Genomic DNA, 12,103 nt, shown 5'->3' with positions numbered 1-12,103 from the left:
AAGCTGCCCCCCCCCCCCCCCCCCTTACTTGAAGTAGTTACGACAGCTGAGAGAAGTGCTGAATTTCCAAGGTCTACAACAAATCAAAGCAAACACTTTTACTCAGGGTGAGAAAGGTGTTTATTCTGCTTTACAAAAAGTGGGTGATTCAAAGGTTCAAGAGTGAGAGAGCGTGTCACACTTAATTTCCAAATAATCTTTCAATGCACAGCCCAACCAAGTGGTCCAGCGAGAAACATGAAGCACCTGAGGTAACTGTGCTGTGAAACCCCTAAGGAAACAAAGGTTTTGGGGAAAAAGGTTTTGGAGCCCCTGGCACCTCAGCTCAAAAAGCAGAAATGAGTTACATAGTTTTATCCCATATAAACAGATGCACCTAATTAGCATGCATGTTGAAATTACGTATATGACCTGGTGGTGGGACCTGCATAGGTCCATCCATGAGGCACTTCAGAGACTGCAACTCTGACAGGAAATTTCAGGGACGCTTTGCACTGAAAATTTCTCATTGAATCCTCAAAGAAGAGGAGCAGGAGTTATACCTTGTAATTAAAGGACTGTTAACCAGCCAGCCAAGGACAACAGAGAAACCAACCCGCCTAAGCAGTATTTGCATCTTGAGTGAGAGATTTTTTTATTTTTCCCAGGAGGTGAGGCAAAACGTCACCTGAGTTGGTTAGAAGGAAGGATTAAATCTCCTGAAAGGGCTCCATGAAGGAGGTGATCTATGAAAGCTCACACACCCCATTAGAAAAACATATCTGGGAAGGCAGCCAGAAAATACCTTTATCTGGTCAGGCATGTTGGGAGGCTATTGGGCAGAGTGACTCTCTGCAGATAAGCTCTTAGCATAAGCAGGTAACCATCAGCTCTCCAGTTGCTTTCCTTTGTAAGCATTTGTACCTCCTTTGACTGTTTTGAGTGTTGCTCTTCCTTTTGCATTTCATCTTAACTTTGCCTGCGCTAAGGAGGATTTCCCAGTAGCTGTCTACATACAAGGACTCCTTACCAAAGATGTAGCAGGTCTGAATACCAGAGCTGGTGGGGCACCTCGAGGTGTGCCCAGCTCCCAGTAGGTTTCTGCAGTGTGGCAGGTGAAGCAGGGTGGTGACCTGACACAAGCTGCAGGGGCTGCTTTGAGTGATCACCTTTCAGAGGCCAGCAGAGGAAAAGTCTCTCTCTCCCAGGGACCCTGGGATGGCTTTCTGGTGCCCAGCAGAGTATTGGCTGAACCCCCAGGGCCTGACACACAACCTGCACTCTCAGAAGCAAATTTACATAGGAAACCACACTTCTTTCCATGACGTTTGTCTAGAGCACTTCTCCGACACACTCACATAAACCCCCGCTGAAACACAGCTGCCTCCCGTGCAGAGCAGAGCAAGCCACTCCAGGAGAGGCATCTCCAAAGGGCTTCAGCTGAGGTGTGGAGGGAATGAATGATTTATCTGTCTGCAATAAGCTGATAATAAGACAAACTTGCAGGGGCAGAGCGCAGATTTACCGAATTTACACAAATTAAGAAACATCCCATCAGTTCTTTAATTAGGCAAAAGTGTTGAGGATCTTGGCTGTGTGCTTAAGCAGAAGGTAGAACCATTAGTAGGGCTGTTACTTTTAATTATCAGTTCAGTGCTGAAAGAGCTATATGCAAATGCCAGCTGAAGCATCAGAAATAACATTAAGTACCCCTCAAGGCTGGAGTTTAATTATGCTTGGGCTTAATTACGATAGATTACATCACCAAAATATCTATTTATTCTATTTTCTCTGAAGTCGTAACTGCAGAAATGGGTACCTCATTACCCATCCAGGAACAAGTTTGCAAAACCCTTTCTCCAACAGCTTTAGGAATTTATAGATGCACCTCTAACATAACCCAAGTTATTTAATTCTTTAATTTGTCCTACCTTCTGAAGCCATGGAGGTAAAAGCTTTGGATGAGGATTCATTAGACTTATTGTCTGTAAAGAAAGAAAAAAAAAAAGAAGAAAGGAGATCTTGAAAGTAGGCTTTTGTTAAAAAGGCTGAAAATTTAGTTTGGGGTTTGTGTCATACTGTGCATTAGTATGGCACCTTCACAGAACATAGCTGGGAATTAGTTTAATTCTTTCCTTTCTGTCACATCTAAATACATTAACATTTTTATACAGAGTGGATCTATCTTAGTGTTAGCATAGCCTGCAGGCAAAAACATAGACTGCTTTAATTGACAGCTCTCCGATTTGAATACATTTCTACAAAACTGCAAATTGGGTAGAATGAGTCATTTTGGAGAAAAATGGTCATTTACCTCCCTTCCCTCTGAAGCTACATTTCCAAAGGAGTAAGTTCTGGCTTTTGAGACAGTCTTTCTTGTGGAAAAACATATCAGTAAGTGTATCCACAGCCACAGGTGAACACACTGAGCTGCAAGTAGTCACCACGGTACGTGACGTAACCTTGGAGGCTGCCAAGGGACCGGCAGTGCAGTCGTATTATCTGTGCATATGTAGTCAAAAAGAAAGGTGCAACTATGCATTTGCACCTGAAGAGCAGGCATGCATAAGGGGGTGCTAAAGGAAATAAGTCTGCCCTTCTCGCAGGACACCCTGCATCCTCAGAAGTGCCCTAAACCTCTGCACCGTATCCTGATTTCACCAGCTACTTGAGACAGTATTTCTCCACACTTTTCAGTAATTGTGTAGCTAATTCTTACAGTAGAGGTTATAGGGAAATTTCTCCATTGTCCAAAATGTTCAACTGTTTTGGGGGCCTTTTGCAGGTTTCACTGAAGATGCATGACATATCCCTCACTCTGAGGGTTTGATTTACCAGAGAGCTGCATTTCACCGGTGCAGACTTTCTGCCAGGAGTGCTCAGTGAGAAACACATGATTATAATAGCTCACTGGTGCCATGTGGCCAAGCTAGTGTATTTTTGGATATGGGAAGTGCAGCAAGCTATTGCCTAAACAAACAGCAAGTATCTTATGTTTGTGCAGGAGTTTCTTAGTTCATTTAGAGGCTTGAGCAAAGGCTTGAGCTAAAAGACCTGATGGAAAGTTCAAGCTGTGTGATGACCTTGCACTATAAAGCTTCCATACTCTTGGCATTTCTTCAGTATTTTAAATAACAGAATACATGTGTTTGGTGTTCTTAATGTTTTACATTTCAGATGGGTCTTATCTATGAAAAACCTACCAAAGGAAACAAATATTTCTTCTGATGAAATATTCCGTGTTTCATTCCCGAGGAAGGAAAACAGGCATGCACATGAAAACGTCTTATGTGTCTGGTGGGTCCCTTGCAACATCAACGTTGATCTCAACTGATAGAAACCTTCACTGTCTTGCAAGTCTTCTTGTTCAATAGAAATTTCTTGGGGAAAAAAAAAAAAAAGAAAAGCTGCAAGACCCTCTCATTACACTCCAAAATGTAAATCATAGCTGTGCAAAATATTGGTACTGAAAAGCAGGCTCATATGGCTGCAGGTTTCTTTGCTGAGACACTATCAAAGATGTGGCAAGAACAGTGTGGTTATGGTGAGCCATCATTCCCATCACTGGCCATTGCAGGGGGCTATGGTCACGGCTGTTCCCTAGCTATTCCCTTTCAAAGGGCCTGATACTCTTCCCTTCACCCAGACGGACACCTACAGGCTCCCCACGGCAGGAGTGGATGAGCAACCACTTCTACCACTGCACCTTTGTCCTCCTGACAGGTTGCCTTACCTCCAGGCTGCTCCGTCAGGCTTGCTCTGTCCACGTACCACAGGAGGCTTGGCTTGGGAAATGCCTTCCTCACGATGCAGCTCACGTTAGGCTATGGGGCAGTAAAAGCTAGTCATTAGGCCTCGTCATTCCTTACCTGTCTTCCAGCTTCCAAAATCCCTTATGGACAGAGCTTATTTACTCCCCATCCTGCTCAGGGAGGAAGCACTCCCTCCCTCTTTATTGTGTTTCTTTCCCTCCCACCATTTTTCTAGTTGCAGACACTGTTGAATGAGAGCCCAGGGACATCCTCGTCACCCTAGTCCAGGGGGTCTCCAACACCCTCCAGTCCTGTACTGTGGCTGGAGAGAGGTAGGGTGACCCCCCCATCCTCCCACCCCCAGCCCAGCACCTCAGTGACAAACACCCTCATGGAGAAACACTGGAATCAGTAATGGACATGGTGTGTGTGGGCAGAATGAGACGCCTCCTCATTGCCATGTAAATCTTTCTTTTGTTAGGCAGATAGACAAATCCTATGAAAAAGACTGCCTGGCACATTGATGTGTTGAATATACAAAATTAGATACCTTTGTAGAGGGCATGATATGCAAGAGGTTTCCAGAAGTCACAAGGAATCGCATGCTTTAGATGCACTTGTCCTGGCTGTATGCCAATTGCTCCGAAAATCTGTGTGTGTGCTCAATTTAATTTCTCATCAAGCAATAGATGGGAAGAACCTCAAAATCAAGACTGGATGAAGGGTTGGGCACTAGCAGGGTGGGAGGTCTCATCCTCATGCTGCCTGGGTGTTCCCAGTTACATTTATTTGCCAGCTTATGGCACTAAGAAAAATTGCCTTGCCCATTTAAACAAAGAAAAAAAAAAAACATGTGCTACTCATGCAGCACAAAGTCGTCCTGCTCCCATTTTCAAAGTGGTTCACACATTTAGCTGAAAGTAAGCTTGATGCCTTGCAGCCAGAGGTCAGTCATTTGGTATGAAGACTGAACCTACCCAGCTGAAATGCTTTCTTTGCTGTGGTAAATAACCTCTGAACTTGTAGTGTAATTGTTTTCCCCTCTTTTCTCTTCGTTTTTCCCTTATTTTGCAGACACTTTTAGTTCATAATATTTTTTATAAATGCTTCCTATGAAGAAATACAAATCTGACATCCAAAGTAGAATTATGCCCTGCAAGAAAGGGTGGAAAAGGGAAGGAAAGAAGTTTGTTTGGAGGTGAAGAGTGGACAGAGGCTCTTGGAAAGGTTTCTATTGCTCAGTCTCATAATAGCAGCATTCCTTGCTCTGCTGAACAGGACAGTGTAGACAAAAGCCTGCAATGCCCAACACCACACCTAGAAATAGGTCACCAGGAAAATGACACTCATTTTGCAGAACCAACTGACTCATAGCTTGTCTGAAACAGGTGGATATGATTAATACAAGGTTCTCTCTGCCCACAAGTGCTGTTTCCAAGGAAAACTTTCTTAATTTGGGATGCTCACAGATCAAAAGCTTCAACCTGGATGGATGCAACAGGTGTCAGAGTGGCTTGCTAGTCAGTCATATGGGCCATAAATACATTTTATGCCAAGTAGGGCCAGCACAGTACAGCAGACCTTTAGGTTTTGCCATTACTGAGCATGTGATAAAATAGAGGCCCCGAAGCACATATATAATTGCTCGGTTCTAAATAGGGGCTCTCAGACTTAGATTCAGTCACTCCATTGGCATCTGATTGCTCCAGCTGAGTTCTGCTTATAGCATGACATGTTATGCCTGACACAATCATCACCTTTCCATTGATACATGAGGCCTCAGTGCCCCTAGCACCACTCACACCCCACCTGCTCCTCCCTGTCCCCAGCAGGGTTGAATGGCAGGCAGGGGCTGCCACTGCCTGGCCCCTTGGAGCTGCATGCTGGGTAGCCAGTGACCTTCTTCAGAGAGGGATTTTAAGCAGTGTGGAGAGGGCAGCTCAAGGCTGCTGGGTGGTACTCAGCAGATGGGAAGGGAAAGGGAACATTGCAGCCCCCTGCAACATCATCAGCTCCTCACAGCCTCTCAATCCTGTCCTGGAGTCTTCACTAGGGCTAACAGAAAACCAGATCTTGCCCACACCATGAAGAAGTCCTTAGCTAGCTCCAGTTTGTGGTCACTGAAGCAGTTCATTTCTGTGGGGATGGGAATCGCTCAGAAGAAAGGGCATGAACAGCTGACATTAGCTCATTGACTTGCTTGTCGCCCTGTAAACTCAGTCAGTTTGAAGGTCCTGCCTGTGTCTGATTCAGCTTAGCTTGCCTGGCCCTGCTGGGGTGGGGTGGTGGCAGTCACAGGCATTACTCTTCACTCCAAAATTGCTCACCTGCGGCAAGGTGCCAGCTGAGCCCTCCTGCAGGCTAACAGAGATCTCAGGGTAGGCTGGAAAGCAAACAGAAATGTGTTAGTGAAATGGATAAACAAAGGTCACAGTAACAGCCCTGTTTCATAAAAAAGTGGAAATTAAACCCTACATACACTTGTGATGGTGTGCCCCACCCCCTGTTTATTTCCTGTAACCCTGCTAAAGTGCTAACCACCAGTGGTGGTCATAATGGATGTGTCTGGCCATGATGGCTGCATCCGCCTCAAAGTGGATTCGGGAGAGACAAATAGCAACACAAGAACCAAGGGCTAATTTGAGCAATGCGCCCACCTAACCACAGGGCTGGTCAACGTCTGACTCAAGCCAAACTTGGAGGACACTAACATCTATAGTCGGTGTGCAAATATGACTATGAGTCGATTATCTTACTCCATAAGTAGTGGACAGCCCAGGGCCTGCTGAGCTCTCCTGCATGGCAGTGGGCTGCACGCCAGGATCTCCCACTGAGTAGGGATGCATCTCAAGGTTACTCCTTGAAGTTGAAAGAATCCTTATGACATCAGCTACTCAGTAAGTGAATTAGTAATAAGGCTGTCGAAACTTTGAAATCTTAGCTAAGTGATATAAAGGATTCATTGCACATATATAGTCCTTTAGACATAAATTATTGACCAAGTCTGGGACTAAGGCTGGATCCATCTGCACCTAAAGTCCCCTCTTAGAAGGAGTCTAGAACACAAGTGGGTCCTTTCTGAGCCTCATGACTCAATGGGAGGGCTTCCCTGACAGTTTTGTCTGACCCTGTCCTCTATGCAGTAAATACTCAAGCATACTTTGCCTCTGAATCTTGTTAACCACTATTGTGTTTATCTCTGAACTTTGTTAACTCACTGTCTTATATCAATAAAATATACTGTTGTTTCTCTCTTATAAGTGAAGCGCATAACTCTATCCATGACACTACCCACACATCTAGCAAGATAAAAGCTTGCATAGCTCCAGTTTGAGGTCAAGGAAGTGGTTTACAAGCATACATCAGCAGCTACTACCACAAGATCCATGATGTATCACTGCCTGTCTAAACTACTCTTGAGTGACTTTGCTGGAGAAATGAGCTGAAACCATCCTGCAGTCACGGCTCTGGCAGCAGAGCCACCCTTCCTGGGCCTGCTGAAATAAAACACTCCCCAGTTGTTGGTTCCTCTGGGTGTTTGCTAATCAAAGTCATCTGCAAAGGCTTTAACCATCCCCAAAAACATTGATTAATTTTGGGTACCAGCTATCCACATGCTGTCACCTGGGCAGACGGGTGACACCAGTGTCACACCACAGACGCTTCCTGCCTTGCCAGGAAGCCCAGAGCTCACCTTCACATCAGAGCAGTGGGTCTCCGATGACCACATCCACAAGAAATGGAAAGAGTGGTTTCTTTTGTTTTCACAACATTTTGATTCTAGGCGCAGCTGACTGTATAGACAAAATCTGTCAGGTGCCATAAGCATCTTTAAATTGGCATTTCTAAATTAGCCATTGAGATCACTGGTTTGCAGCAATATTAGCTGACTTGTTAAGTAAGGACTGTTGAAACTGTGCTAATATATAACAAATCTCGAAAGCCTTGGATAAATTATGCTTCTGGCCCTTACTGGGCCTTAAAACTGGATTGGAAGCAAGTGCTGTCCCTGAATTACTTAGGAAATCTGTAATTCTTTCTCTTTCTACCCTAAACCTCACTTTAATCTCTACCGTTAAGATAATTTTATTTTCTTTTTTTTCCTAATCCTGTTAATGATATAGAATCACCTCAGTTCATTACATTCCCCTCTGAGGTGAACTGATCATGTTTCTCTGCTTTCCAAGAATCCACAAAGCATTCTCCTTCTTTTCTTTCATTTCCATTTTTCTGTCTGGTGTTGCTGATGGATTATGTCTGGGAGTGACCTATATTTAATTATCATGGCCTTATGGTTTTCTGGACTTAGTGTACTTTTTGGCTGGAATTTCTCTCTCCCCCCCCCCCCCCCTTCTGTTTGGACTTTTCTTTTTTTGGTGGATTCTTCCTAACAGGAAGTGAATGTCTCAAGATTTCATCCTTGTTCCTGCCTTGCTAAAACTGTACAGATGGTAGTGAAGCTGGCAGAAGACAACCATACTTTTTCAGATGTAAGAAAAATTCTGGTAAACTGGATCTTCTAATCTCAAATAAAAGTTGGTTGGGAGACTAAAAAACATCTAGTCTAGTACCTGCTCTTCCTTTTTATGAGAATGGGTATGCTTTTCCACATCTCTACTGGATGCTGTCCTCTGTTTTCTCAGAAGACTTTTGCTGGGTAACTGTTCTGGCAGGCTGCTCTCAAGCATAGTTCTGAATGAACTAATAGATCTTTTCCATTTAACATCTCAGCCCCTGTTAACAGTTTGACATTCATTTGTCTTGCTAGGATATTTACCGATGTTTTGGGTCTAGCAGAAATTCAATATTTAGTATAGTAGTTTCTGCTGCTGAGCTTTTCCTCTTACAAAAAGGAGAAATCGATATTTGGCAAAGTTAGACATGAAAAGGCCATACATTTTCTCAGAAACTTGTATCTAAAAGAACTCTATTCTAGAAAAGAAATATTTTAAAGCATTTCAGTCCAAAAGTACCCTCTTAAAAAAAAAAGCTCTTTTGATTGAATGTCTGTTTTTACTCAACCTGTCAAGACTCTCAACTTCATTGAGAGACTTGTTCATGCCTTCCCCATCCTTCCCCATCTGCTGCCCAGTTCTCAGTCACACTCAGGCCACCTCAAGCATTGTGAGAGGATGAAATGTCCTATGACTGTCTCAAAGCTTGCTTGTGTCTGTGCAAACCTCCAAGAGAAGCTGCTGCGGCCTGTGAGCTGGTCTGGGGGATGCTGCCCAGGGAAGCGGGAGTGTATTGAAGGATGCACCCCCCACTTCTTGGCGGTTGCATTGTCCGGACTCTTTACATAAGCCTCAGAGGGGCAGACGTGACTGAGCTGGCCCCGTCCTGGAGCGGTTTGTGGCTCTGTTGTGCAGGCCAGACCCCATGCACGCATTGCTAATGAACTGACGAGGCAAACATTCCTGCTCTTGACTGAGGATGCAACAAAACCTGTTGGACCAGAGAAAAAAAAAAAACGAAGGCGAGCAGATATGCTGATCAGCGGGTATGATGAACTTAAAAAGGCAGCAGAAAATCTTGCTCATTGTGCATCTACGATCGAAGCCAGATCTGTGTGCACCCACCACCAAAGAACTGAAGGCTGAGGACAAATGGGACGCCGCTGGATCCATGATGGTGACTATTCTTGCAGCCCTATCCCACATCCTTGCTTTATTTCTGCCTTTTCCTTCTATTCTGTCCTATCGCTACCCCTCTTTACTTTTTTCTTAATATTAAAAACCTATTTTGGATATACGGCATTTGACCTCATTTGTGTCTTAATCTCGCTCTTGGGATCATATCAAAACCTCCCCCGACATTGGATCAGGACAAGCATCTATGGAGAAGCACCACTGCCACCTGTTAGACTTGGGTTGTTCTCCCTGTCTTTAGCTCTGAAGTGTTTGTCAGAGGGATCCTACACAAGGAACTTTCCCCAGGCAATTGTACCCTCCTCTCCTGCTCCCACTCATTACAGCACAGTGGTGCACTAGCTGCCTGCTCTCCCTGCCCTTCTTTCATGCCACCTGACTTGTGAGGCTCAATTGCACTAGTGTTTAGGTGACAGGGGGATGCTGGCTTGCTGACATGGGAAAACCTCTCAGGTTTCAGTTTGCTTGGTTCTCTAGCTACATCCATTCTAATGGCCAGAACGACAGATATAGCCAGTATAATGTGCTCTTGACATTGTCTATGGTTGAGATCCTGCCCTGGCTATTTGAAGCTGGGTCTACCTGCTAGGACATAAATATTCATCTCTTCATTCCCTGGCCATCTTTGGCACAAGGAATAAGACAGGTGCTGTTGTCTGAAGTGGCTGTTTGTCTGTTCCCACCTGTCAGCTGGAGATTGCTGGATTATTCTGGCCACTGTCTCTGCCTGTTCTCTGCCCACCTCTGCCCTGCCAGCACATGGGCACACGGGCTGGCAGAGGGGCAGATCTGGATCACCTGCTGTCGATCTCCCCTCCCACTGCAGCACGAGAGAGGTAAATGGAGAAAAGCTGGTATGATGCAATCATAAACAGTGTGACTTCAGCGAATGGTAACAGAAAAGAGTGAGACAGCATGCAAAATAGTTATTTTACCTGCAAAATATCAGATGTGAAAGGGCTAAAAGCACAAAAATGCACTTCCTCCAGGATCTGGATTCTATTGGTCTGAGGTCTGTGATGCCTTCCTCAGCACCCACCACAAACCAGCTCTCAGGGAGCCCCTCCACCTAATCCTGCCCTTGAGACACCTGCAAAAGAGGCTGACGGCACAACACTCCAGTCTAAAGCCAGCCAGAACTTACTGGGAGCATCATAGGCTGTACACCACCAAGGGCCACGGTTGCTTTCTCTTGTTTGCCTCTCTTCCCTGTTATATGCTGATGTGGGTGCATGCACAGACAACGACACGCCTCGCAGTAATTCAGAGAATAAGCCAAATAAAGCAACCTCTTTGGCTAACAGGTACATAAACGCAGGTGAGAGCATCAGCAGGGATGGAGGGGAGGGAGAGGTCAAGTATGTCAGTATACTTGAATGATTACCCAGGTAACACTGTAGCTATTTGACAGATGTTGATTTTTAAAAGTAAGACCCATGTCTGAATGATGCAAACGCAAGAGGAAATTTCAGATCATTAACTTCTATTTTTATTTCTCTTGCATCAGTGACCAACATCCCACAGACACAGGTTGCTTTTTTTTTTTTTTTTCTGCTCCCTGTTGAATCTCTCTTTGCATTCAGAGCATCAGCCTTGCATGGCTGTGCTGTCCTCGGGCAAGCAGCTACAGTCAAGGGACTGTTGAGAGAGCTGTTGTTTAACACCTATTCATTTTAGGAGCATTGGAAATATGTTTTCCAGACCCAACTGCTCTATAAGCAGAAAATACAGCACGATTTTCTTTGGGCAGCATTTTTCTGATTTGGTTATATCTCACCAATAGTCATGTAATTCCTAAGCCACTAGAAAGGGAACAGAGCAAGTAACTAAAGATGAGGAAGGCTTCCAGCATGAAATGCCAGCCCACACTTTTGCAGTACACAGGCCTTGCCATTCCTGACCAGTTTGAGATGCCCAGGCGGGACCTCATTTTAAGAACCAGAGCCTTTGGCAGCAGTTGAACATCACATGCCTTCGAGGACATGACTTTGCACAGTGGTAGTTCCAAACCTCTTTAGCTGCTTACCAAAATTTGGCCATGATTTCCTAAATGCAGACAGCATGGTCATTTTGTAACTGGGTCACAGAGATCTTGATGACCAAGACGCTTACCTGTAACCCGCAAAGTGCCAACATAAGCTTACATATCAGGGTGAGATAGTGCCAATGTGCCTGCCAGTGATGTAGATATATGTGCAATGGACCTCTTATTTTTGATGTCAGAAACTGAAGGAATGGCCTAAAATTCTTCCTAAGAACATTTTAGCTCACTGAAGATGAAAAAAATACAGTGTAAATATGTATATATAAAAACCCCCCAAAGTGTTTCAAAAGCTATGGCCTTCAGAACTAGAGTATTACTTTTCCAAGCTAGCAGTTGGCATAAGCCCCTTACCAAATACTCTCACAGTGGTGCTGCTCTTCTGGACTCTCTCTGGGTGGTACACCACATGGCAGGAAAACACCCTGCCATCATCCGTGATTTTGGTGGGGAAAACCTTTAGGGTGTTATTCAAGTCCAGGTGGACTCTTTGCCCAGACAGCACACTGCTGTTCCTGTATACTGCAGGAGAGGAGGGGTTCTTGGTCACAAGTTCCTCTTCCTTGCCATTTCCCCCCTGTGAAAAGAGCAACCCACACAATAGGTGAAGACCAGACCTTTCCACACCCCCCACCCCCCCCCATCCCAATATATTTGTAGGCCAGTTCTGTTCTCACTATGAA

The 12,103-nt window shown here is 44.8% G+C and overlaps 1 protein-coding gene across 1 annotated transcript in view; it reads right to left on the bottom strand.

Moving 5' to 3' along the window:
• The window catches only part of CD96 (CD96 molecule), a 30,517-nt gene that overhangs the window by 9,848 nt on the left and 8,566 nt on the right, over nt 1-12,103 (bottom strand). Inside the window, exons 4-9 of the mRNA XM_074900501.1 lie at nt 11,775-11,997; nt 6,059-6,114; nt 3,713-3,803; nt 3,183-3,359; nt 1,911-1,964; nt 29-73 (exon numbers count right to left, since the gene is read on the bottom strand). Coding sequence (XP_074756602.1) covers nt 29-73; nt 1,911-1,964; nt 3,183-3,359; nt 3,713-3,803; nt 6,059-6,114; nt 11,775-11,997 — 646 coding nt within the window. The remainder of the gene's footprint in view (nt 1-28; nt 74-1,910; nt 1,965-3,182; nt 3,360-3,712; nt 3,804-6,058; nt 6,115-11,774; nt 11,998-12,103) is intronic.

The sequence above is a fragment of the Athene noctua genome, chromosome 1 (assembly GCF_965140245.1).
Source record: "Athene noctua chromosome 1, bAthNoc1.hap1.1, whole genome shotgun sequence".
In the NCBI taxonomy this organism is placed as follows: Eukaryota; Metazoa; Chordata; class Aves; order Strigiformes; family Strigidae; genus Athene; species Athene noctua.
Note: the sequence above shows the minus strand (reverse complement) of the source record. Positions and strands in the feature narration are given on the sequence as shown.